Here is a 25619-nt window from a genome sequence, read left to right as displayed (position 1 = left end):
TGTTCAATCGGGTGTGGCCCATCTTCTGGAGAACTCTGATGAAATGTTTAAAAAATGTTCATGTCCTAAGAATGGACTTGTCTTCAGGTGAAGGTTCTGCCGAGACTTGAACTCGGATCTCTGGATTCAAAGTCCAAAGTGCTAACCATTGCACCACAGAACCCCATTTAACCGACAGTGAGGATGTGGTGTCTTTTTTGGGAAAACTCTGATGACGGTGAAGTAGCCAGAATATGTCAAAAACAAATTAATTTAATGGACAAAGGATGTGCTTTTCATTAACATCAAAATGAGTGCCAGTAATGATACTCTCACAGGATGTGTAATGCATGTCGCTTACAACAACATCGTTAATCAATGGCAGTGTGCACACATGTGCCTCAGGTTAAGGTTCCACCGAGATTTGAACTCGGATCGCAGGATTCAGAGTCCTGAGTGCTAACCGTTACACCATGGAACCCTGATTCTGTTCAATCGGGTGTGCCCCATCTTCTGGAGAACTCTGATGAAATGTTTAAAAAATGTCATGTCCTAAGAATGGACTTGTTCTTCAGGTGAAGGTTCTGCCGAGACTTGAACTCGGATCTCTGGATTCAAAGTCCAAAGTGCTAACCATTGCACCACAGAACCCCATTTAACCGACAGTGAGGATGTGGTGTCTTTTTTGGGAAAACTCTGATGACGGTGAAGTAGCCAGAATATGTCAAAAACAAATTAATTTAATGGACAAAGGATGTGCTTTTCATTAACATCAAAATGAGTGCCAGTAATGATACTCTCACAGGATGTGTAATGCATGTCGCTTACAACAACATCATTAATCAATGGCAGTGTGCACACATGTGCCTCAGGTTAAGGTTCCACCGAGATTTGAACTCGGATCGCAGGATTCAGAGTCCTGAGTGCTAACCGTTACACCATGGAACCCTGATTCTGTTCAATCGGGTGTGCCCCATCTTCTGGAGAACTCTGATGAAATGTCTAAAAATGTTCATGTCCTAAGAATGGACTTGTTCTTCAGGTGAAGGTTCTGCCGAGACTTGAACTCGGATCTCTGGATTCAAAGTCCAAAGTGCTAACCATTGCACCACAGTAACTTATTCGACCCTCAGTGTTGATATGGTGTCTTTTTCGTGAAAATTCTGATGACGGTGAAGTAGCCAGAATATGTCAAAAACAAATTAATTTAATAAACAAAGGATGTGCTTTTCATTAACATCAAAATGATTGCCAGTAATGTTACTCTCACTGGAATTGTAGTGCATGTCGCTTACAACAACATCGTTAATCAATGGCAGTGTGCACACATGTGCCTCAGGTTAAGGTTCCACCGAGATTTGAACTCGGATCGCAGGATTCAGAGTCCTGAGTGCTAACCGTTACACCATGGAACCCTGATTCTGTTCAATCGGGTGTGCCCCATCTTCTGGATAACTTTGATGAAATGTTTAAAAAATGTCATGTCCTAAGAATGGACTTGTTCTTCAGGTGAAGGTTCTGCCGAGACTTGAACTCGGATCTCTGGATTCAAAGTCCAAAGTGCTAACCATTGCACCACAGAACCCCATTCAACCCACAGTGAGGATGTGGTGTCTTTTTCGTGAAAATTCTGATGACGGTGAAGTAGCCAGAATATGTCAAAAACAAATTAATTTAATGAACAAAGGATGTGCTTTTCATTAACATCAAAATGATTGCCAGTAATGATACTCTCACAGGATGTGTAGTGCATGTCGCTTACAACAACATCGTTAATCAATGGCAGTGTGCACACATGTGCCTCAGGTTAAGGTTCCACCGAGATTTGAACTTGGATCGCAGGATTCAGAGTCCTGAGTGCTAACCTTTACACCATGGAACTCTGATTCTGTTCAATCGGGTGTGCCCCATCTTCTGGAGAACTCTGATGAAATGTCTAAAAAATTTCATGTCCTAAGAATGGACTTGTTCTTCAGGTGAACGTTCTGCCGAGACTTGAACTCGGATCTCTGGATTCAAAGTCCAAAGTGCTAACCATTGCACCACAGTAACTTATTCAACGCACAGTGTGGATATGGTGTCTTTTTCGTGAAAATTCTGATGACGGTGAAGTAGCCAGAATATGTCAAAAACAAATTAATTTAATAAACAAAGGATGTGCTTTTCATTAACATCAAAATGATTGCCAGTAATGTTACTCTCACAGGAATTGTAGTGCATGTCGCTTACAACAACATCGTTAATCAATGGCAGTGTGCACACATGTGCCTCAGGTTAAGGTTCCACCGAGATTTGAACTCGGATCGCAGGATTCAGAGTCCTGAGTGCTAACCGTTACACCATGGAACCCTGATTCTGTTCAATCGGGTGTGCCCCATCTTCTGGAGAACTCTGATGAAATGTTTAAAAAATGTCATGTCCTAAGAATGGACTTGTTCTTCAGGTGAAGGTTCTGCCGAGACTTGAACTCGGATCTCTGGATTCAAAGTCCAAAGTGCTAACCATTGCACCACAGAACCCCATCCTACCCACAGTGAGGATGTGGTGTCTTTTTCGTGAAAATTCTGATGACGGTGAAGTAGCCAGAATATGTCAAAAACAAATTAATTTAATGAACAAAGGATGTGCTTTTCATTAACATCAAAATGATTGCCAGTAATGATACTCTCACAGGATGTGTAATGCATGTCGCTTACAACAACATCGTTAATCAATGGCAGTGTGCACACATGTGCCTCAGGTTAAGGTTCCACCGAGATTTGAACTCGGATCGCAGGATTCAGAGTCCTGAGTGCTAACCGTTACACCATGGAACCCTTATTCTGTTCAATCGGGTGTGCCCCATCTTCTGGAGAACTCTGATGAAATGTTTAAAAATGTTCATGTCCTAAGAATGGACTTGTTCTTCAGGTGAACGTTCTGCCTAGACTTGAACTCGGATCTCTGGATTCAAAGTCCAAAGTGCTAACCATTGGACCACAGTAACTTATTCAACCCACAGTGTGGATATGGTGTCTTTTTCGTGAAAATTCTGATGATGGTGAAGTAGCCAGAATATGTCAAAAACTAATTAATTTAATAAACAAAGGATGTGCTTTTCATTAACATCAAAATGATTGCCAGTAATGTTACTCTCACTGGAATTGTAGTGCATGTCGCTTACAACAACATCGTTAATCAATGGCAGTGTGCACACATGTGCCTCAGGTTAAGGTTCCACCGAGATTTGAACTCGGATCGCAGGATTCAGAGTCCTGAGTGCTAACCGTTACACCATGGAACCCTGATTCTGTTCAATCGGGTGTGGCCCATCTTCTGGAGAACTCTGATGAAATGTTAAAAAAATGTTCATGTCCTAAGAATGGACTTGTCTTCAGGTGAAGGTTCTGCCGAGACTTGAACTCGGATCTCTGGATTCAAAGTCCAAAGTGCTAACCATTGCACCACAGAACCACATATAACTCACAGTGAGGATGTGGTGTCTTTTTTGGGAAAACTCTGATGACGGTGAAGTAGCCAGAATATGTCAAAAACAAATTAATTTAATGAACAAAGGATGTGCTTTTCATTAACATCAAAAGGATTGCCAGTAATGATACTCTCACAGGATGTGTAGTGCATGTCGCTTAAAACAACATCGTTAATCAATGGCAGTGTGCACACATGTGCCTCAGGTTAAGGTTCCACCGAGATTTGAACTCGGATCGCAGGATTCAGAGTCCTGAGTGCTAACCGTTACACCATGGAACCCTGATTCTGTTCAATCGGGTGTGCCCCATCTTCTGGATAACTTTGATGAAATGTTTAAAAAATGTCATGTCCTAAGAATGGACTTGTTCTTCAGGTGAAGGTTCTGCCGAGACTTGAACTCGGATCTCTGGATTCAAAGTCCAAAGTGCTAACCATTGCACCACAGAACCCCATTCAACCCACAGTGAGGATGTGGTGTCTTTTTCGTGAAAATTCTGATGACGGTGAAGTAGCCAGAATATGTCAAAAACAAATTAATTTAATGAACAAAGGATGTGCTTTTCATTAACATCAAAATGATTGCCAGTAATGATACTCTCACAGGATGTGTAGTGCATGTCGCTTACAACAACATCGTTAATCAATGGCAGTGTGCACACATGTGCCTCAGGTTAAGGTTCCACCGAGATTTGAACTTGGATCGCAGGATTCAGAGTCCTGAGTGCTAACCGTTACACCATGGAACTCTGATTCTGTTCAATCGGGTGTGCCCCATCTTCTGGAGAACTCTGATGAAATGTCTAAGAAATTTCATGTCCTAAGAATGGACTTGTTCTTCAGGTGAACGTTCTGCCGAGACTTGAACTCGGATCTCTGGATTCAAAGTCCAAAGTGCTAACCATTGCACCACAGTAACTTATTCAACGCACAGTGTGGATATGGTGTCTTTTTCGTGAAAATTCTGATGACGGTGAAGTAGCCAGAATATGTCAAAAACAAATTAATTTAATAAACAAAGGATGTGCTTTTCATTAACATCAAAATGATTGCCAGTAATGTTACTCTCACAGGAATTGTAGTGCATGTCGCTTACAACAACATCGTTAATCAATGGCAGTGTGCACACATGTGCCTCAGGTTAAGGTTCCACCGAGATTTGAACTCGGATCGCAGGATTCAGAGACCTGAGTGGTAACCGTTACACCATGGAACACTAATTTCAGCTCAGATGGGTGGTCTCTCTTCTGGAACACTATGATAAGCGACTGGAACAAATCCATCAATTGCCTGTGACGTTACAAACTGTCATCTCGCAGGAACATAAGGAATTTTGGCTTATAGATTAGATTAGATTCTTTATTTCTGTGTCATGCACCAAAGGCGCCCAGCCCACATGGACTTACAGGACACACCATAACATTGCTTCAATATTGCATTGTGTAAAAGAAACATTTTTACACAAACAAAACATTCTGCCTCATTTCCCACGATTTGCATAAAAAGTCTGCCAAAGCAAAAATACCCCTCCCAAAACAAAACTCAGCTTCTCATTGACTCACTCACTCACTCACGGTCGCAGAGACAAGGTGATAAACAGCTCCACAGCTGTTTAAACTTTTATTTTTATTTTTTAAGATATTTTTTTGCGGCTTACGCCCCTTTTATTGGTTTTTTTGAAGGGACAGACAGTAGGCTGACAGGAAACGGGAGAGAGATGGGGGAAGACATGCAGTAAAGACCATGTCGGGCTCGGGAGTCTAACCCGCGGCACACTGCGACTGGATTACCAGTCGGGTGCCCAGAAGGTTACGCCACCGCCTGCGCCTGCTGTTTAAACTCTTTATACACGCAGAGTGTGTAGAGAAACACACTGTTCTTTTGCACTTATACTATTCTAACCCCTTAAAAACTATATCTCTTTCAATCTCACTCCTTTTTTACCACTCTGCCTTTCTGTGTTTTTTGTTATAGCTTGTTTCTGTTTGTCTGCATTGTTTTTATTTTCTCTGTCTCTGTCTCTGGATTCAAAGTCCAATGTGCTAACCATTGCACCACAGAACCGCGTTTAATCCAGGGTGAGGATATAGTGTCTTTTTCTGGAAAACTCTAAAGACTGAAGTAGCCAGAATATGTCAAAAAACGAATGAATTGAATAAATAAACATCAGAATGATTGCCAGTAATGTTACTCTCACAGGACGGGAACGGCATGTCGCTTACAACATCTTTAATGAATGACACTGTTCTGACATTCCATATGTTGATCCTTCCCCACCCGTCCTTCCTTTTCAATGTCTCCTTTTTGACTTATACCTGTCCATTTAAACTCTAGACGGGCTTGTTGACTTATACCTGTCCATTTAAACTCTAGACGGACTTGTTGACTGATACCTGTCCATTTAAACTCTAGACGGTGTCACGGTGTGAGTCAGGTTTAGTGTAGGACCCAAATGCAGGATGAGAGGCAGAGGCAGGAAAGTCAAGTTCAGTGTTTTTATTGCGACCAAAACAGGAGTCCAGGGGCCTATTTCACGAAACTTGGATTAGAGATTAAGCCGGGCTTTAACACATATCCTGGTTTAATATATCCTGGATCAGTGCTTAACCGGTTTCATGAAAGCTGGTTGATCTTGCCAGATTAACTTAACCAGTTAACCTGGATATGTTGAGGCTTGATTCGGTTTCATGAAAGTGATGCTACATAAGTTACCATGGAAACTAATGCTTTGGACTTAGCCTGCTCCGGAACAGGCTAACAGCCAGGTTTAACCTAATCCTGATGTCTTTACTGTTCATTAAGCAGTCAAACTGATCACAAACCAATTATGTTTTCCAGATTTATTCAATTATTATGGGTTTATGTTGCCTTATTTGTATCGGTCTGCATTAAAGGACTAATTTAAGCACTATATAAAATCAAATAACCAAAATATATAGGCTGCACAACATCATGACAGCTTGTGAGCTTGTAGATCAGCTGCTTTGAATGTTCCCCATGAATAGGTTTGCTGTCGTGCAAGTGCACGGTTAAGAAGAATTATTATATTATATTATATTATTTTGTATTATTTTTGTAAAAGTGAAAACCACTAAATATTACCATTACTCATTGTTTTACAACATATTACCATTGTAACGTTTCACCCACTACTAGTCCTACATACTTACACCTAGAAACCCCATTCAAACCTATTTAGGTTCATCCTACGGTGGACATGTGTGCCTGAAAAGGAATCTTTGAAATGTTTCATAGTTTTAGAAATATAGTGCTTTCAAATTTGAGACATTTATAGGCAGATAGTGGCACTTCAAAAAATCACTTTCACCTAGAAACTCCATTCACACTTTGTAAAATTCAGCTTACTGTGGAGACACATGCTGGAACTTTTTACTTTGAAATGTTTTGTAGTTTCTGAGTTATTTAACTTAAACGCCCAATGCATTCTCAATGGCAATAGCACAAACTTTGGCATGCTACATGAACCCATGACCCGGCCCTGTCTGGGCAACAACCCCCTTCCCCAAAGGTAGCTCCCTCAGAGGAGGGAGTTATGGCCAAATATCACAATGCGACAATATCATTATGCTTACAATATTAAGAATTCTGTTTTAAGTTAATAGTAGTGGTAAAATGTAAACTATATTTTTGGGGTAGTTAATGTTCTCTCTTTAATTACAGCAGCAATATTTATTTTAGAAGCTTAAGTCCTTGTATCAGTAAGTCTTGAATAGATTAGTAAAGATAATGAGATATACAGAAGGGGGCTGTAATGCAACTATTAAGGATGCAAACTGCCTTAATACCCCATGAAGAAGAAGGATCAGTAAATCTGTGATCCACATAAGGGGTCTAGAGACAAAAAGCCAGACTGTCTATTAAGCCAGGCTTGCTGATCCCGGCTCGCCAAATCCACCAATTCTGAGCCTCGCTTGGCTTTAGTGGAACGGAATAAACCAGGCTGTAAAGATCAGGATTTAAAAAGCCTGGCTTTGGCCTAAATCCTGGATTAGTTAATCCAAGTTTCGTGTAACAGGCCCCAGGTATAGCAATTCACAAAACACAGAGGCAGTCGGAAACAAAACTAGGAACACGAGGAACACAAGGAAAGCAAGGGGAAAACTATACTGGTAAAACTAGGGGATCAAACAAGCAAGGCATCAAGGCTACAAAAATACTCACAGGCAACAAACCAACGGAGAACTGAAAACACAAGGGTAGCCTACATTAATAGACAAGGACTAACTAGACACAGGTGAAATACAACAGACAAATCAACTCAGGGATTGGCTGGGAGAATAACAGGACACAGGAGGGGAACACTACACTAATCACAGGGTTAGACAAGGCAGGTAAACATGGGCAACATAGGAAACCAAGAGACACTAGAACTACAAAATAAAAGGTAAAAGTACACAAAAGTAAAACCCAAAACAAGGAACATAGGGAAACACATCAGGGTGACAGACCAGGTCACGGATCATGACAGTGCTTCCCCCTTAAGCGGTGGCTTCCAGACATCGCTTCACATCACACAAAACAAAGTCCATAACATCGAGCAGGGCGGGCGGTGGGGGGTCTGGAAGGAGGGTCACTGGGACAGGGGATCAGGGGCAAGAGAAAAGATTGGGGCACAGGACTAAACATGGGACTGGCAGGATCAAAACAGCAAAACATCTTTGCAGATCTACAAGCTCAAAACCAGTAGGGACACGGACACTGGAGAGGCTTAAGGCAAGGGTCACACAGAAAGGCAGGTGGGGAGACACACAGACAAGCACACAGACAAACAGACAGGCAGAAAGTGAGACAAACCGAGAGATAAACAAATTAACTGACAGACAGTCAAACAGGCGGACAAACAAGCAGTCAGACATAACAGGGGGGTAAAATGGTTAGCAGGGGGACTAAAGGACTGGGGAGTAGACAGACACACAAGAAGACTGGCATACACACTCGCAGACATACAGACAGGGAGACACGCAGATAAACACATAGGGAGATCAGCTAACGGGGTGGTAGGTGGGACAGAGTGGAACAGAGGGGGTCGGGGACTGGACGTAGCCTGGGGAAACTGAGGGCCTGAGATGTGTCTAGCAGATGTAAAAACATGGGAGCTAGTTTGAAAAACTGGGGGAGTAGGGCAACTAGGAGGACAAGCAAGGGGACTAGGAGCTGTGCTGGGGCATGGAGACAGGGGAACCTGAGGACAAGGAGACACAGTCACTAGAAGCGAGGAGCGGGGGTCAGGCGGCACGTCGGCGGGGACAGCCGACGGGTGGTCCGGCAGGACGTCGGCGGGGACAGCCGACGGGGGGTCCGGCAGGACGTCGGCGGGGACAACCGACGGGGGTTCAGGTGGGACTGCAGGCGGAGGAGCTGGGGCTGCAGACCGAGGAGCTGGGGCTGCAGACGGGGCTGCAGGTCGAGGAACTGGGGCTGCAGACAGGGCTGCAGGTCGAGGAACTGGGGCTGCAGGTCGAGGAACTGGGGCTGCAGACAGGGCTGCAGTTCGAGGAACTGGGGCTGCAGACAGGGCTGCAGGTCGAGGAACTGGGGCTGCAGACGGGGCTGCAGGTCGAGGAGAGCCGGGCAGCGGAGGGCCAGGCATGCTGGGCGGCGGGGAGCTGGACAGGCTGGGCGGCGGGGGCTCCTGGATGCAGGGCGGAGGCTCCTGGATTCTGGACGGAGGCTCCTGGATTCTGGACGGAGGCTCCTGGATGCCGGACGGAGGCTCCTGGATTCTGGACGGAGGCTCCTGGATTCCGGACGGAGGCTCCTGGATTCCGGACGACGAGACACACTGGGAGCCAGTAGACTGGGCCTGGGGAGCAGGCCGGGCAACTGGTGAGGCAGTGGGCTGAAGAACAGGGGAAACTGTAGGGACTGCCTCCCGACAAGGCAATTGGGGGAAAAGGGCACCCCTACTCTCCCACCTGAAAAAAGCTGTATGTTTGGCAAATTCAGGATCAGTGTTCCAATAAATAGCAAGCGTCTCCAGGAACTCAGAATCTTCATAGAAAACCTCCCTGCTAACCCCAAAGTCTTTCCAAGAAAAGGGCAAGCAGGGCATTGTTTCAGGCTGGAGAGTAGTTTGCATACTTGCAGATCGTAGGCTTGCCGGTGCTCTGCCTATAGCAGCCCACAAGCCCTTAATAGGTTCTGTAAGCTTGCTTGCTAGGTCTGGCCTGGAGTAGGCCACACGGAGAGTCTGCTTCAGAGCTTCAATCTTCATCTCTGCACTGGTGGAAGGACGTGCACAAAACTGAATAATGGAGACCATAGTCTGAAGCAACTTACTGAAATCATCCACCTCTCCTCTGCATCATCTGCTGGGTCCATTCTTGGTTGGTTCGTTCTGTCACGGTGTGAGTCAGGTTTAGGACCCAAATGCAGGATGAGAGGCAGAGGCAGGAAAGTCAAGTTCAGTGTTTTTATTGCGACCAAAACAGGAGTCCAGGTACAGCAATTCACAAAACACAGAGGCAGTCGGAAACAAAACTAGGAACACGAGGAACACAAGGAAAGCAAGGGGAAAACTATACTGGGAAAACTAGGGGATCAAACAAGCAAGGCATCAAGGCTACAAAAATACTCACAGGCAACAAAAGCAACGAACCAACGGAGAACTGAAGTACATTTTAAAATGTGTAATCTGGATTACAGTAACGGGGGTGTTGTAACGGGGGTTACATGAGGATTACATTCTCCCCTTCCCCTCATTAATATTACAAACAAGTTATAAATTATTATAACACCAAACAACCACCTGCAAGAGCGCACACGGCAATGGATTGGAGTTGAGCGCAGCGCGCACCTCTCTGACTCTGTGTAAAATCCTCACAGTGGAGGCTGCTGCTGTCAGGGCGGTGTTGCCAAATTTGCGAGAGCAACCAGGTTGCGAGAACCAGGTCTACATACATGTGAAATTGTGAATGTCATAATCTATGGATTTTTGTACATTTTAAATAGTCATATCTCAAGTCCACTTTCATCGAAGGCCATTGGGGACATGAACAAATTGACAAAATCTACTGAAAGAAAGCAAGATAATTTCTGATGATATGAAGATAAAATCCATGTAATCTTTACACAAGGTTTCGTGGAATGACTCAATTAGTACCCCTTAGTTTCCATACCCCAACCATAGATAGAGTTGGAAACGACATGTCCAGCAGGGGGAGTCGTTGACCAGGCTATGTCTGCACCACCCTGCATGCCTTCAGTACGGGTGAACACAGCAAAACACCACAACGTCTAGTATGCCAGAATGGCCATATTTAGCCATATTTCAACGTCCTGATAACGGTTGATATTTCGTGCATTTAATGCAGTATGAATATGACATGTGAATCCGCTGCTGAGTTCTTCTATATAGCCGTATAACATATAGCCGTGTTGAAACAACCAGATACCTGATGAAGGTCGTTTAGACCGAAACATTGTCACTCTGAATAAACTACTGCTCTATAAGTGAAGACATTGTGCAGGAGCTTCTTCTCTTCTTTTTGTATTAAAACATCATATCCAGGCATGTATGGTACATGTTTATACAAACATTTGATATGCATTTTACTTTTACGCACATTGTTACCACAATTACTGTCTAATAAAGTCAGAGACTTGGAATAGCATGCTGAGCCAGTTTGTCCTTTGTCCTCCATGATGACACACGTGTTGCCTGCTTAAATGTTGACAAAGTAGAGACAGAACAACTCTGATATCATTCTTCCAATATGATTTATTGCATCTGTGTCCGTTGTCGTTGATACCACACCCTTGGGTCGAACATTGACAGGAATCTGGGCTAGCGTGACTAACTCCAATAGAATGGATGTGGCAGAAGAGTTAGCCCATTGCTTCACCCCCTGTACCTTTAATACAGCAAAACATAATGTACTCAGAAGTATATGACGGAATAAAAAGGATGCAATTGTGTTTACATACACCATATAATAAACAGCATGTAGCATTTCCACACATCTCTGTAGCCTACATCTCTTTGTAGTATTGTCAAGCACCAAATGAAAAAATATAAACTACGTGCATACTCATCTAAATAAAATAAAATAAAACAAAAAGGTCTCTTTCCTATGGAAAGAATTTCAGCACTTAAACAATTGTGTAGAGACAGGTATTTATTACCTAGCATTTGAATTTGAATAATCTATTGAATTTGAATGGCCTCAAGATTTTCCATTTCCAGCACCATAATGTAACCTTAGGAAGTTGTCTAAACCACCGGTTCCCAAACACTGGGTCCGGACCCATTTGTGGTGGGTCACAGATTAAGAAGCATTTTTATGGGTCACTAAACATTTTGTTTTTAATAATTTCAAAAACCATTCCTAAATAAGCAAAAATGTTCATGAATTTAACAAATGCAATGATTTTTCTCAGTAATTTCATTTAGAAATAAATGAAAAATCAAAGAAATGCCATAAATTAGAAAACAAATGGTTAAGAAGTAGTGAATAGCTGCTCTACAAGCTCACAACGCAGCTGCTATTTTCACTAGTCTGGGTCTCGGCAAAAGTCAAATTTCTCGTTTGGGTCTTGAGCTAAAAGGTTTGGGAACCACTGGTCTAAACCAGTAACAGCAGTATACGTGCACACATTTCCACTGTACTGTGCTAAGCATCACCCCATTCATAACCCTCTCCCTTACCCATAAGATGCATCTCATCCTCCATAACCATGTCATCCCTTACCCATAAGATGTGGTCCTCTCTAAATTAATGGGTGGGACACAACACTAGCACTGCCAGGGTTTTTGGGTTAGATTGACAATGTGACCACTCATGCTAATAAAACAAAACATAACAAAAGAAAATCTATATATGGACACCAGCCATTGTTTGGAAATGTGCTTTTCCCCCAAATTAGTTAGCTTCCTGGCCTGAGACCAATTTACTGGAAAACAGGTCCCTGAGATGTCATAAAATGGAAATGTATGTGTTGGCTTGAACAAAAACTAAAGGATGTAGACCAAACTGCTGCAGTAATGACCCAAAAAAAGGAAAAAACAATATGATGTACTTAAAACAATATTGGAGAATTTGAATGTTGATGGTTACTTGAAGAAACCAGACAATGTGTGATCAGTTTTGGGTTGGGATGAGACCGTAGCCCCCTGGAAACTACAGAAGGCTCATTTGCACATGGGTCAATTAATATACGAGAACAGCTTTTCCTGTTGATTTCAGCAGACAGATGTGGTTTGTCACCAAGGTCAAATCAAGTAAAGACAATCACAGGCAAGTATTTAAAGTCAATGTTACATTTGTTGTGATTAACAATTTAACTGAAGCTGAATGATTGCAAATTGTTCAGATGCAATAAACCAAACCTTTTACCTGTAACAGAAAACCTCTATAATCTGTCAGTCTGCAATCTGGTCCCTATCTGGCCCACTTCTTGAATTATATACAATTATAAACACAGCCTGTCCTCTCCTGGGAAAGGCAAAGAAAGTGCCATTAGAGTTCTGCTGTCAAATACCACTTGAGTAGTAACAACAGGTGTAAACTGATAAAAAAAAAAAATCCAATTCGATGGTCCCCATCAGAAACCATGCCGAGTATCAAGAGAGGTCCCCAGAACCCAACAGAGGTCCTCCATCTCTCCAGGTCCACTCGTCAGCAAGGTGTGCGTAGATCCAGCTTCGTCTTTCAGCCTCCAAAATATCAGAGAAGTCAGACATGACTCCATTCAACTCAGTTTTTGCAAGGCTACCGATTAAATCGATAACAGTTCGTTAAGCCACTGTAAAGGGCTCTGCCATTTTGCTCAGATATAGTTCCCCCCCCAGTCAAGCATTTCAAGAGTGTTCACTTTCCTGGAGAGCCCAAGAAGTCAACTACAAAATAGTCAAGAGAAACAAAATCCTTGCTTAATAACCACTTAAACCCTATATACGGAATTGAGCAGGGTTCCTCCGGGGACCATGCATGGCCCACTCCTTTCTCTACGCTACACCAAAGCTCGTCAGTGAAAATAGCCAATAATACAAGCTCACAGTGCCATGCATTGCGAAATTGTAGATCGGCAATTTTCGCCTATTCCCGTCTTATTGTGACATGCCCAGAATAGGCACACTAGGGTTCAAGTGGTTAAATCCCCTGGTATGTTGGCTATAATTATGAGCCCAAGTCAGTACAGTGTTCCCCTAAATGTCAGCTGCCAAACAGCGGATTAGTCAGGCATGTCGATGCACAGCTTTGGGGGCGGGACGAAGTACTTCCCGGGGCTCTGTGTGATTACCACTCCCGTCTTCTTGTGAAACATGGGGGCGACCTTTGGCGGTGGTTCGGGTACTGGCAGATCCTCCGCCGCCTCTGGGTCCTCGCTGCGCTGGAGGTCGTAGGACACGTTACCGTACTCGCGCAGGAAGGGGAGGAGCTCCAACAGAAAGTGGCAGAAGTCCTTGCGGATGCCGAACCACCCTGGAGGAAAGGGACAATTCTTAGGAAGATTTCTATTACAGAGCTGTAACTCTGTTAGTAGTAAAACAATGATTAAATTAATTCATAATACAGTGTGTGTGTGTGCGCGCGTAAATAAAATAAGTATATCTCCTATCTTTATCAATAGATAGGAGATGTACTGTGAGGTTATAGTGTGGGGTCGGTGTCACTTAGATGACGAAAGTTCTCTCCAGTGGGCAATTTTGTTTTGATAGTGAATATGGCTGAATCCCTTCCAGAGCTCTGTAAGATTAGAAGGAACTCTAATGCTTGCCCAGTTGCCCACATGGAACATGGAACCCAACTCAGTGCTCCTCACGTCATTCAACCCTGGCACAGCATTATCTTCCAAACCAATTGCAGAGCCTCCGCAACAGGTTTTGATAACTACAATAGAGGGCGGCGGGCACCATTCTGGACTAAAGTCGATCCCAATTCTTTAGTAGGGGGTGGGGAGTAGCGTATGTCGCATTCACAACAGCATGCTATACTGTTATTAAAACGAATCCTGCTGCGTATTGTCGGAAAGTGCGCTTCGTTTGGCAGTTGTGAAGGCTCATTCGAATCCTGAAGCGCACAAGAGCCGCATTCTACTTCGCTAAAACACAGGCGTTTCACTTCGCTTTAAAGCACAGCAGGGTGTGGATCACTGCAGGTGCAGTTTAATGCACAATGTTGCATTAAACTAAAGAGATTGCGCACGTAGTACAGACCTGGACCGGGAATCCTGATGGGCGGCTCCGCTGATCTGGAGTCAGATAAATGTGGTAGATTATGTGTCTTGGTGTAGGCTACTGTAGACAGTAGGCTATATCTATATTTTATGTATGTAGGCTTTAGTAGCCTGGCCACTACTTTACAAAACAAGTTGGTAAAGTTGTAGCTATCTTGTGCACACACACACACACACACACACAGCCCAGCTACACTTTAGCGCACAGCCGTGGACAGAAGAAGCGGACACCCGACATCATTCCGGATTTTTAGACAGCTGGTGGATGGAAAAGAAGCTCCACCCCCGCGGCTGACTGACGCGGAGGAGAGCGTTTCCGGGACTCTGTCCGTCGCGTCAGTCAGCCCCGGAGGTGGAGCTTCTTTTCCATCCATCAGCTGTCTAAAGATCCGGAATGACGTCGGGCTTCAGCTTCTTCTGTCCGCGGCTGTGCGCTAAGGTGTAGCTGCGCTGACACACACACAGCCAGTGTGAAGGCAAACAGAGCAAATTAAATATGCAAGAATGATGCAACTTCTCCGCCCATTTGCATCGAGTCTACCGAAGTGAAGGTGTGAAATGTGAATGCGACTTTAGTGTCTGGATTTATAGTATAAGCAGCAAGGCACATAATCATGTATACGGATCCTTATTGGAAAAAAAAGCAGGTCAAATACTCACAGTGGTTCCCCCCTTTCTGTCCGAAGGTGGTCGCCATCAGTGTGAGCAGCGACAGCCAGAGAGGAACAAACACACACACGTAGCTCAGACTGTTGTGGCCGTCCAACTTGTGCACCAGAAGGATCTGCAAGAGAGATGAGAATCTTGCCATTATCTCAGAATCTACGGCACTGTCCATGGTTTTGATCAGAACGCTGATGTTCTGTCCTAATTTCTGACTTCAGCAGGCATCTCGTTTGGAATGTAAACACTTAGACCTAAACCTTAGAGCATGGGTTCCCAAAGTGGGGTCCGGGGACCCCCAGGGGTACTTGAGGGAGTTCCAGGGGGTACCTAGTTCAATTAGAGATATAAGCAGGGCTGCACACAACTTTTTTGGTCTAGTACTCAGGAGCACCTGGAGGAGTTTCTTGGTGCTCCTAAAATGCGGCGACCCGTCTCACCGGATGGATAAAAGAGGGATGAATAACTTGTAGCAAAACAATATTTATTGGATGAGTGGGGAGTCAATGGAGGGTATTGCAACTCTAGATTTAGCTCTAGAATGGCTCTTGTTGTAGATTCATCCCATTATTAAAAAAAATCTATATTTGCTAAAATCTAGGTCCATGTGTGGTCCAGCCCTATGGAATGCATATTATAATAAAAACAACTTAATACTTCCTAAGGATAATATGAGCATCAAAGCAATATTTAGATTTTTTAAATAATCGATCGGCTATTTTTTTAACATGCGACACATCGTACGGCGAAGCATACATCAGGCTTCCCTAGTTCCCTTTTGTTTTTAGCTGAGGCGACGTACGTAAGACAGTCAGACACACATGGCTCCTCGGTGCAAAAATACAATGTATAATGTACACTACCCGACTTTACGATAATTAGGGACAGCACGAGACACGGTGTTCATGTTGGGCAGCAGCAGTGCCAGTCCGCAATGCTTTAAACCCTTCCCACTCCACTATGTCGGAACTAAAACCTTAGTACCCGTAAAAAGTCGGTGGCCGGTGCCTAGGCTGTGAGAGACGCTAATATGGTTTCTGCCTCGGATTCTGAGACGGCATCGCACACGAGCAACCATGCTGCTCCAGCAGCCGGAAAACAAACACAAGCACAGCGGCAAATGGGAAGAGTGCAAAGCATCCAAAGCATGCCCTTTTACACCAGGGACTACAGTAGTTTGCTATCTGAAACGGAGAAGACGAAACTATTTGTGTCAGTTTTTCGTGTCAACCGCCCTCCGCAGGCTCCCAGCAGAAAGCAGCATGGAATCCTCCCCCTTTTGAGTAAGGACGCGCTGTGATTGGCCAGTAGCCACTTTGAGTGGCAGTCGGTGGAAAATGCTCTCGCCACAGAATTTACTAGTATTCTGGCCATAATAATCATTCTAGGCGGCCCCGGCTGTTGGTACGCAGAAGCGCTTCCCGGCGCTTGATTGACAGCGCATTTTGAATTTTGTGGCGCACCACTTATGTGCAGCCCTGGATATAAGGAACCAAATGGACCCTTATGGGTCTGTAACTCAGAGAGTACACTCTCAGAGTTAAATTAACAGTGGTTTTACAATATAAATTGGGGTACCAGAGATAGAAATGCCATTAAATCGGGGGTCCGTAGCATAATGCGTGTGAAACTGGGGGTCCATGAAATTAATGTTTCGGAATCATGCTAGAGCCGTAAAAATCCTCCCTTATCGGGGTCACTGGCATATGTTTTCAAATGGGGGGTCCTTGACCTAATAAATGTTGATTTGGGGGTCCTTGACACGGAAAGGTTTGGGAACCACTGCCTTAGTATATATTAATAGACGGCACCCGAGTTCTCCTCCCATCCACTTGCATTAAGTTGCTCAAAAGCGCATGAGGCGATTTCACTCCTCCTTCCGGGTAGGAACAGAGTGCATTCTGGGATGGATTGGGCCGAAACACATGAACGCGCTGCCGTTGACTATCATTGCACGCGTTCACGTGTCATCATGAACGTGCGCAATGATAGTCAACGGACCAGCATGTTCATGTGTTTTGGCCAGCAGGGTTTCCTCCGGGTGCCGTCTCTATTAATATATACTCTAAGTTCTAAACAGAGATCAGACTCATTAGCGCGAGGTAGAAGATTTCACCTCCCGGTTTTGGGGGGAAATGGAATGCAGGGCTTTTCAGAGTAAAATCTCCCTCATCTGCAGGGCACTATTGCCTTTATTTTGAAGAAATCCGGGGCATAAAAAGTGTTAACTAAACCTCCAATGTTTGTATTTATTATCCAATGTTTTTAGATTAAAAAATAAAAGAAATAAATTGTATGAATTTAATAAAGCCATACAAAGAAAAATGTCAACAGTTGTGGAGCAAACAATATTTGTCCCACTCATTGTAATGGTCATGAGGCAACAGGTGAGCTTGTAGAACTGCTATTTTAGTTATTTTATAGGGCATAGGAGTGGCAGCCATTGTGTGGGTCCACAAGTCAAAGCCTATTCATCTTTCCCAAAGATATTCATGACCATGAAATATTTGATTCTGTGAAGAAAACCGCTAAACAAGGGTATTTATTAAACATGCGTTTTCTAATTTATGGAATTTATTATATCTTTCTGTGATTTCATGAAATTACTGGGGGGGAAAGAATCATTGAATTTTGTCTATAATTAATGACAATCTTTCTCACAAAAATGTGGGTCCTGACCCAGTGTTCGGGACATGGCCAAAATAGGGATGCCAGGTTGGACAATCTGGTTAAAAGCTTGGTGGTTCCGCCACTACGGGAACAAGTTGGGACTCACCTCAAAGGTGAGCAGCGGAACGACGATGGTCATCCAGCTGATGGCCATGGTGATGTGGGTGCGGCGCTGCTCGGCGATGATGTCGATGGAGCGGAGGAAGAGGACGGACCAGATGATGTAATAAAGCACCACCAGGCACAGGAAGGACATCAGGATCCACAGCGGGACGCACACCACCTGTGGAGACACACACACACACACACACACACGCTCTGGTTAAAAAAAAAATTTAATTAAAAATATGCAGATACAAAGTTTCTGTCCGACATCGACGATATGTGACCAGATTTGACTGAGAGCCTGCCATTGTGCAACCTCTAGCTTTTCACCAGAGGATAGCACAGGCAGAGGCAGACTCTTCACATACTAGAGCTTGTAGCTAGGTGTAACGTTAGAGACCACAGAAGGTCAAGCCTGATGGCTCTGCATATGCGCTGTGAGCCAACGTGAGCCATGATGTCATAGGTTTTACGGATTCAACGTTTTGCCTGTTTACATGGAGAAGGGATAAAACGGCATTCTCAAAGATTTCCACTCTGGAAGGTGGTTTCACTTTGTTGCGTTTTCACCTCCTGAAAACACCGTTCTCGTCTAAAGGGACACCAGCAAACGATACTTTATGTTGCCGTTTTCTATGAACAACATTCTCGTGTAACCACCTGAGAGAAGACGGATAGTTTATCCTTTAGTAAGGCTGTGGAAGTATTCACACTATTGTTGGATTCATTGGGGAAAGGAGATCAACGTCAATGCAAATTGGTGAAGCATCAAGCAGCAGCAACCAACACCGGTAGCCTTTTTCGTTTTTTTTTTTAAGGTGGGTTTTAATCGTCTGTAACTCAAAATTATCTAACGAGTTACTTTTCCCAGAAGGTCATCTTGTAACGTAACATTATTTTTAATGACAGTAATCCAGTAACCTAACAAAGTTAGTTTAGAAAGTAATGTTACCCAACACTGATTATATATGCATCACATTGCAATTTTGTCAACGGATTATACTTCAGGCTATATAGAACATATCCAGAGGGCAGGCGGGACACAAAATCAACAGCGATAGAGTGTGTGCGTGTCTCACCAGCCATGGCCAGTGGATGATCCTATCCAGCCTGAGAGCGATGAAGATGAACTGGAGAATATTCACAGAACACAGTACCTCCAGCTGAGAGAGAGAGAACCAAAAAAAAGCAGAGAGAGAGAGAGAGATAGTTAACCACATAAATCTTCAATGCTTTTCTGCCACACCTTTGTGAGAAATGAAAAATTAAATAAAGTGTTATTATATAAAATAAAAAAATCTATGCTTAGTTAAAACCCATTGACGCCTGGTGCAACATGTACGTTGTACTACCTTTGATGCCGGCGCGCTCTCTGTGTCTCATCAGCTATTGCTATACATGTAGCAACTTAAGTATTTAAAAAAGAATGAATCAGAATTTGAAGGTTTTCAGAAACCTTAGGTCAGGCCCTAGAAGGCATTCCCAGATTCGGCCTCAGGCATCAATGGGTTAAGTAAACTAGCACTTAGTTGACCACTGGTGTCAGTTCTGTACTTTGTCCCGTCTTTTTTCTATGTACACTAAATCTCTTATGGCAAATCTACAAGATTGGCTGGGTGCTAGGGTTTAAATGGCAGATCTTCACATGATACGACATGCTCACATCATATTTTAGACATTTTGACCTTTCTGAGCTTATCTGAGCTTGTAGATCGGCTACCTATTGGGGGACCACATCGTAAAAAAGCATTTCATTGTGCGTGTATGTGTATATCCCTGCGTTTAAGTTATATTGAGTTTTGACCAAAATCTAATCAAATCATACTTTTCAGCCAAAGAATAAAATAAGTGGTTAGTTACTGTGTTTATGCGTATGCATGCATGCATGTCTGAGTAGGACCTTTGCTTTGACCACTGCAGATCATTGGAGTGCGACACACACACACGCGGAAGGAGGATTCGGACTCATTACAACCCCCCCCCCCTTCACATTATGGCGCGATTGTTATTGTTTCATTTTACCTCGAGTGAGCGGTCGTGTCTGAAGCCCCAGACGCAGGCTGCCACGGAGACGGGCGACACAAAGAACAGCGGCATGAAGACCAGCAGCCAGAAGTAGTTCCCTCTGGCCACGCGGTCACACACCAGCACCTCGAACATCAGCAGCAGCACGTGGAGACCCACCGCGATCAGCATGGCCTTGAACTCCACACACGTCTCGCCCTCAGCCCTGAATGGGAAGACACACGTACACAGTACCAAAAGTAGAATAAGGTACTCATTGTCCAGAATGTCCCATTTCAAGTTTTCAAATGTTTACATATCTTTTGAAAATAGCAGATCTAACAAGCTCACAATGCGTCGATCGGCTATTTTCAAATGGTAAAAGTACAATATTGCCTCTGAGATGTGGTGGAGTAGAAGTAAAGGTATTGGAAATTGTACAAATACCTCAAAATTGTACTTTTGAAAATTAACTTAGTTACTTTACACCACTGTAAATAGGTATCTTATTTTCCTTTCCCTTTTTTATGGTAGTGGAATTAAAGACAGACTAGTAAACGGAGGACAGAGAAGGGGGGGTGACTTGCAACGCTGAGCACCGGTATGTCCAAGTGAATTGCGCACATGGATTGCGGACACGAAGAACGTGATGCTGCTCCTCAAACATAAACGACATTATGTCTGAGGAAAGAAATCGTCCAGTAAACTGGCTACCTAAGAAGGGAAAGTCAAACTAGGGGGCTTTCATGAGTCCATTGATTCTGAAGCATTTGCTTCAGGCTAAAAACGGCCATCATCACAAATGTGATGAGTCATCATTTAGAAAAGTGGCTATGGCCGTTCTCCAGTAAAATAAATAAATAGCAAGTCCAACACATTTCAATCTCATTGGACTAAAACTAAAAGATTCAAGCACGTTCGCAAACTCTACAAGACAACATAATCCAAACATCCATGTCATGGAGACTATAACAGTACCTGTACTGGGGGTTGTGTGCCCAGACTCCTGTGCCCACTGAAGCCCCTATGATGACCAGTAGCTTCCAGAGCCAAATGGGAGTGAACACTGCCCAGTAACTCCACTGGATGACTCCATCCAACCGCAAGGATAGCAGCACGGAGAACAGCAACAGGCATGAGTAGATCAGGAACTTGCTGTGCGTGGGATGGGGAATTGGTGGGGAGGCACAGAGAGGGGGCGGGGGAGGGGAGGTTGAATTTTAAGTGCACAAAATACAGAAATAATAATCCCCTAAACAGTTTCAGCACAGTAAACCAAAACAACATTAAGCTGTGCGAGATGGAGATATTCCAGAAGAATGGCTTGGTTTATCTCAACAGGTATGAGTATGTCAATCAATGGATGAGAGCTAGGGACAAAGTGATGAAAAGAAAACACAGCAGGGAGAGCATATTCATACATATTATAAATGAATTAATGTAGCATCTAAAGTGTCAGCGAGATGACATTGAGATGGGTTTAGTGCGGATTAACCCATGGTGATGTGGACTGGAGGGACAGCTTGTGCATAATGGCAGTGAGTGATACAATACAATGTATTTTTAATCATGGCTATTAAAAAAAAATGTTTTGTTCTGAGGCCGACCCTTTCTTCCTTTAAATTAGGGCTGTGGGTGATATGGACAAAATTAAATTGCTCATGATATTCGTTTGTGACCAAATAAATACCGCAATATAAATATTGTGACAATATCTTCCTTTTTTTGGTCAACAAATAGGGCTTAAGTGATTAAAAGCAGGAATCATCACTTATTGATATAATAAGTACACAGCCTTGAAATTAATGTTTATCATACCGTATGTAAGATAACACACAGCACAAACTGAATAAATTATTATCACCACCAGAAATCTATGTGATTGACTCGGTTTGATTCAACGACGTAACATGCCAGGTTATCATTCATGTCGTGCATTTGCGGGCCTTTTGTTTGGTCACAATGTTTGTAGACATTGATGTAAAACAGACCTATAATATCCATTTATGATGAGGTAAGATTAAGGAAGATCCTAACTGTATATTTTCCACATACAAATAATACGTCTTTAAGAATGTACGTGATTATTTCACAAAATGTCAAAACAATCTCATTCCTAGCTCACCAGAGCTATCCCATTCCCAGATTGGGGACATTAAGGCTTACAAGACATTATTTACATGGTTGAAACAATAAGAGCACGACAGAAAAAGCAGTGGCATGCAGTCGTGCGAGGCTAGTTTTCCCAAACAGTTCAAACACAGGCCAGCGTTAGCAGGGTTAGCCTGGCCTACTCTGGTAACAGTTAGCACAAGTTGCTTCCCAGCATCTAACGCCTTTTATCAACCTCACAAATCAATTTATTTACACGACCAATTGACAGATGTGTAATTAGCTACCACAAGGTGCCCAACTGTGTGTGGACTGTGGACTAAAACAAACTAGCAGGCGAGCTAACCTGCTAGCTATGCTAAGTGGTGGGATGTTTTTGGTTACCTGGGGTTGAAATCTTGGAACAGTCCTCTTAAATTCATGGTGAAAACAACGCTGTGTGTCTCGGCGGAGCGTCGGTTCACATTCTACACGTGTTTGTTATTGTTAGATCCATATTTCAGCTGTTTTATTGTCTTGTGGTGCGCTGCTGTGCTTTCCAGACAGAGGTCGCACAGAAGTCTGTTTGTTTTGCTTTCGCACTCAGTGTGTTGGCTAAAAGCTAACGAAACCACGCCCCGCAGTCTGACGTCGTTGCGATACTCTCGTAGATTTATAATATTTATTTAAGTGTAATAAATAATAATATAGTACTACTATATTATTACACTTAAATAAATTATTAATATTAAACAAGTAGTAATAATAATATTAATAATAATAAGTTAATGCAGTTAACTATGAAATGTAGCATTTCCCGTGTGTGTGTGTGTGTGTGTGTGTGTGCGCGCGCGCGTGCGTGTTCTACAAGCTTGTGTGTGATCTACAAGCTCGTAGTGCTACTGCGCTATGAGTTTGTTCATCTGTGTGCGTGTGTGTGTGTGTTGGTCACGTCACCCCAGGTAAGCCCCCCAGGTCATTAATGGTCAACTCAACTGTCTGGGCACCTAGGCTGCTGAGCCAGCCTGGCAGTGTGCTGCGGGTTTGACTCCCGTTCCGATGGCCTTTGCCGCGTGTCTTCCCCCCCCATCTCTCTCCCCATTTCCTGTCAGTCTACTTTCAACCTATCAATAAAGGCAGAAAAAGCCAAAATAAATATCTTTAAAATAATAATCGTGACATCAGCCCCCATATATGGTGCCCAGCCAGCTGAGCCAGGTCATCCAGATCTTCTCGGCTGCAAGAAGTTCTCGGGGGCCTAATATAAGATTACCTCTGTGCTGTAAACTGCTGAGAATACCTCTGTGCAGTAAACTGCTGTTTTGGACCGTGGAGCGTTGTTCAATAAAGTTTGGATACGTGATGACGTCGGTCTCCCGAGAAGATCTGGTACCCACAGAAATTGGGCTCCCGGACAGCCGAACTATGACGACTGTGGCTTCCTCAACTTTCGCACTAACAGGTGCGAGGTCTTCCGTTTATCTGTTCTGTTGACGTGACGCCAACACCATCATCACTAACCCTGAGCATAACCCCAACCTGGTCCTCCTGGCGAACGAGAACGACCCCGTCACTAACCCCAACTTGGTCCTTCTGGTGAACGAGACCAACCCTGTCACTATAATCCTGACCCTAGCCCCAACATGGTCCTGCTGGTGAACGAGACCAACCCTGTCACTAATCCTGACCCTAGCCCCAACATGGTCCTGCTGGTGAACGAGACCAACCCTGTCACTAATCCTGACCCTAGCCCCAACATGGTCCCGGTGAAAGAGAACAGGACGTGGGAGTGCCTTGGAGCACTGCAGGAACATCGGTGTCGACTCCAGCCAACCTGATCATCATTACAGCGACCACCAGTATGACCTGGTGAGCCTGCAGTCCGAGGACGACCACCGCTACGCCAGGGACAGGATCCAGGAGGCCATGACCAATTTGAAGATTCGGGTTGAGATGTCACATTGTAGTTGTTGCCTCATTTGTACAGGTCAATGGCGCCTTTATTAGCAGTGCGGAAGCTCAGAAGAATATTGGCCTTGTTCCGAATAAAGATTATGTTGCTTTATTGCTGTGTAATATTCACGCTCTGTGTGAATGTACTTGTGGCATGTGTAAAGATTTTAACCCAAAGCCTAACCCTAATGCTATAACACTAACCTTGGCAATAAAAATGTGTCTCATTCTGAATCTAAAACAATGTCTCATTTATCATATAGGAAGAGGTCAGCATATAACTAAGCTTGGAAAATAGCGACAAGGTTTGACTAAACCTAAGCTGAGTCCTAATTAAATAAAAGTAACACATGTTTTACCTCCTTTGCTTTCCATGTTGTGGTGTTCCAGGTGTGGACAGGTCTGCGTTTCCTGGCGGGCGAGTGGTTCTGGGTGGGGGCGGCACTGTGGAACCCTACCCAAAGACCACACCACCCAGTGGCAGATCAGGGACTGCATGGAGAGAAGGAACTTCCTCTGCACTGAGGTCTAGTAGCCACGCACCATTTGAACTTGTGGTCATTTACAGTATAAAGAACATGAGTACTATGCAGATGTTATTTAGAAGTACTGTACATATATGCCGTTTGCTTGACCACAAATTCTACTAATGTTATTTAGATAGCATATTGTTTAGAATGTGGTTCTCAAACATTTTCATGTCAAGGACCCATAAATTGACACTTCGGTTCCAGTAAGTGAAGATTTTGGTTGAATGGTTGAATTCTACTACTGTTAAGTTTGATGTTTACTTTGTATTGTTTATTTTGTAAAGCCCTGTCTTAGTGACTTTGAAATGTCTAGTTGAAATTTGTTATACAAATAAACTTGCCATGCCTAGGGTCCATGCCATTTACTGACTCTGATCTCACACTAAATGCCAAAATAGTAAATTGAATAAGGCAAGTATAATTGTATAAATTCATACTTCATTGCGGATGAAGAATAAATATTCTGATATTATTGCCAAATGTTTTCCCGAGAATAGCTGCTTTTCTTAGGAATAAATCCACAACATCAAATTGTAAAATGTTTTATTTCCCACAGCAGAGAGCTTCAAGTGATAAAGATTTGGACAATGTTCTTATGTGACATAAGAACATTGTCCAAATCTTATTATCCTTATTAAGGATGTCTTGGCTTTATGCCAAGGAAAGCTCTAACAATGGTTAGAGCAACCAAAACAATGTAACTGGACCTGGCTGAAAAAAAGCACATCTGGAAGTGGAAGTGGACTGGAAAGGTATTGAAGTGTATATCTATTCTACGTACGAGCATAGACATGGTAACACCCCGCCTGCGTCTGATTGGCCTACCGACACTGCCCGTCTTGTCCCCATGGTCTCGCCCAGACTGTCCTCCGAGACGCGAGGTTACTCCGTGGTGGAAAATACTAATAAGAGAGAGAATGGCATTTTTTGTAGAAGAGGCAAACTAATATTGTTTAC

At 43.6% G+C, this 25619-nt stretch overlaps 1 protein-coding gene across 1 annotated transcript; it reads right to left on the bottom strand.

The window, feature by feature from the left end:
* Positions 1 to 10909: 10909 nt before the first annotated feature.
* Positions 10910 to 22781, bottom strand: tmem185 (transmembrane protein 185). The gene is made up of 7 exons (XM_083788447.1): positions 22585 to 22781; positions 21067 to 21243; positions 20107 to 20314; positions 19164 to 19247; positions 18086 to 18262; positions 15307 to 15430; positions 10910 to 13892 (listed from the first exon to the last, which is right to left on the bottom strand). The coding sequence occupies exons 1-7, from the start codon at positions 22620 to 22622 to the stop codon at positions 13642 to 13644; spliced, it is 1059 nt and encodes a 352-aa protein (XP_083644573.1). The 5' UTR covers positions 22623 to 22781; the 3' UTR covers positions 10910 to 13641.
* Between the last annotated feature and the right edge of the window lie 2838 nt (positions 22782 to 25619).

The sequence above is a fragment of the Protomyctophum parallelum genome (assembly GCF_964188405.1).
Source record: "Protomyctophum parallelum genome assembly, chromosome: 18".
NCBI classification, from domain to species: Eukaryota; Metazoa; Chordata; class Actinopteri; order Myctophiformes; family Myctophidae; genus Protomyctophum; species Protomyctophum parallelum.
This window is presented reverse-complemented; position numbering and strand designations above follow the sequence as displayed.

What these genes read in the sequence shown, in the direction of transcription:
- tmem185 (XM_083788447.1), bottom strand. Translation starts at nt 22,622, where the DNA reads ATGAATTTAAGAGGACTGTTCCAAGATTTCAACCCCAG. An exon ending in TTCCGCTGCTCACCTTTGAG is followed by an intron (nt 15,431 to 18,085) that starts GTGAGTCCCAAC and finishes TCTCTCTTGCAG; the next exon opens with ATCCTTCTGGTGCACAAGTT. An exon ending in ACAGAAAGGGGGGAACCACT is followed by an intron (nt 13,893 to 15,306) that starts GTGAGTATTTGA and finishes CCTTTCCTCCAG; the next exon opens with GGTGGTTCGGCATCCGCAAG.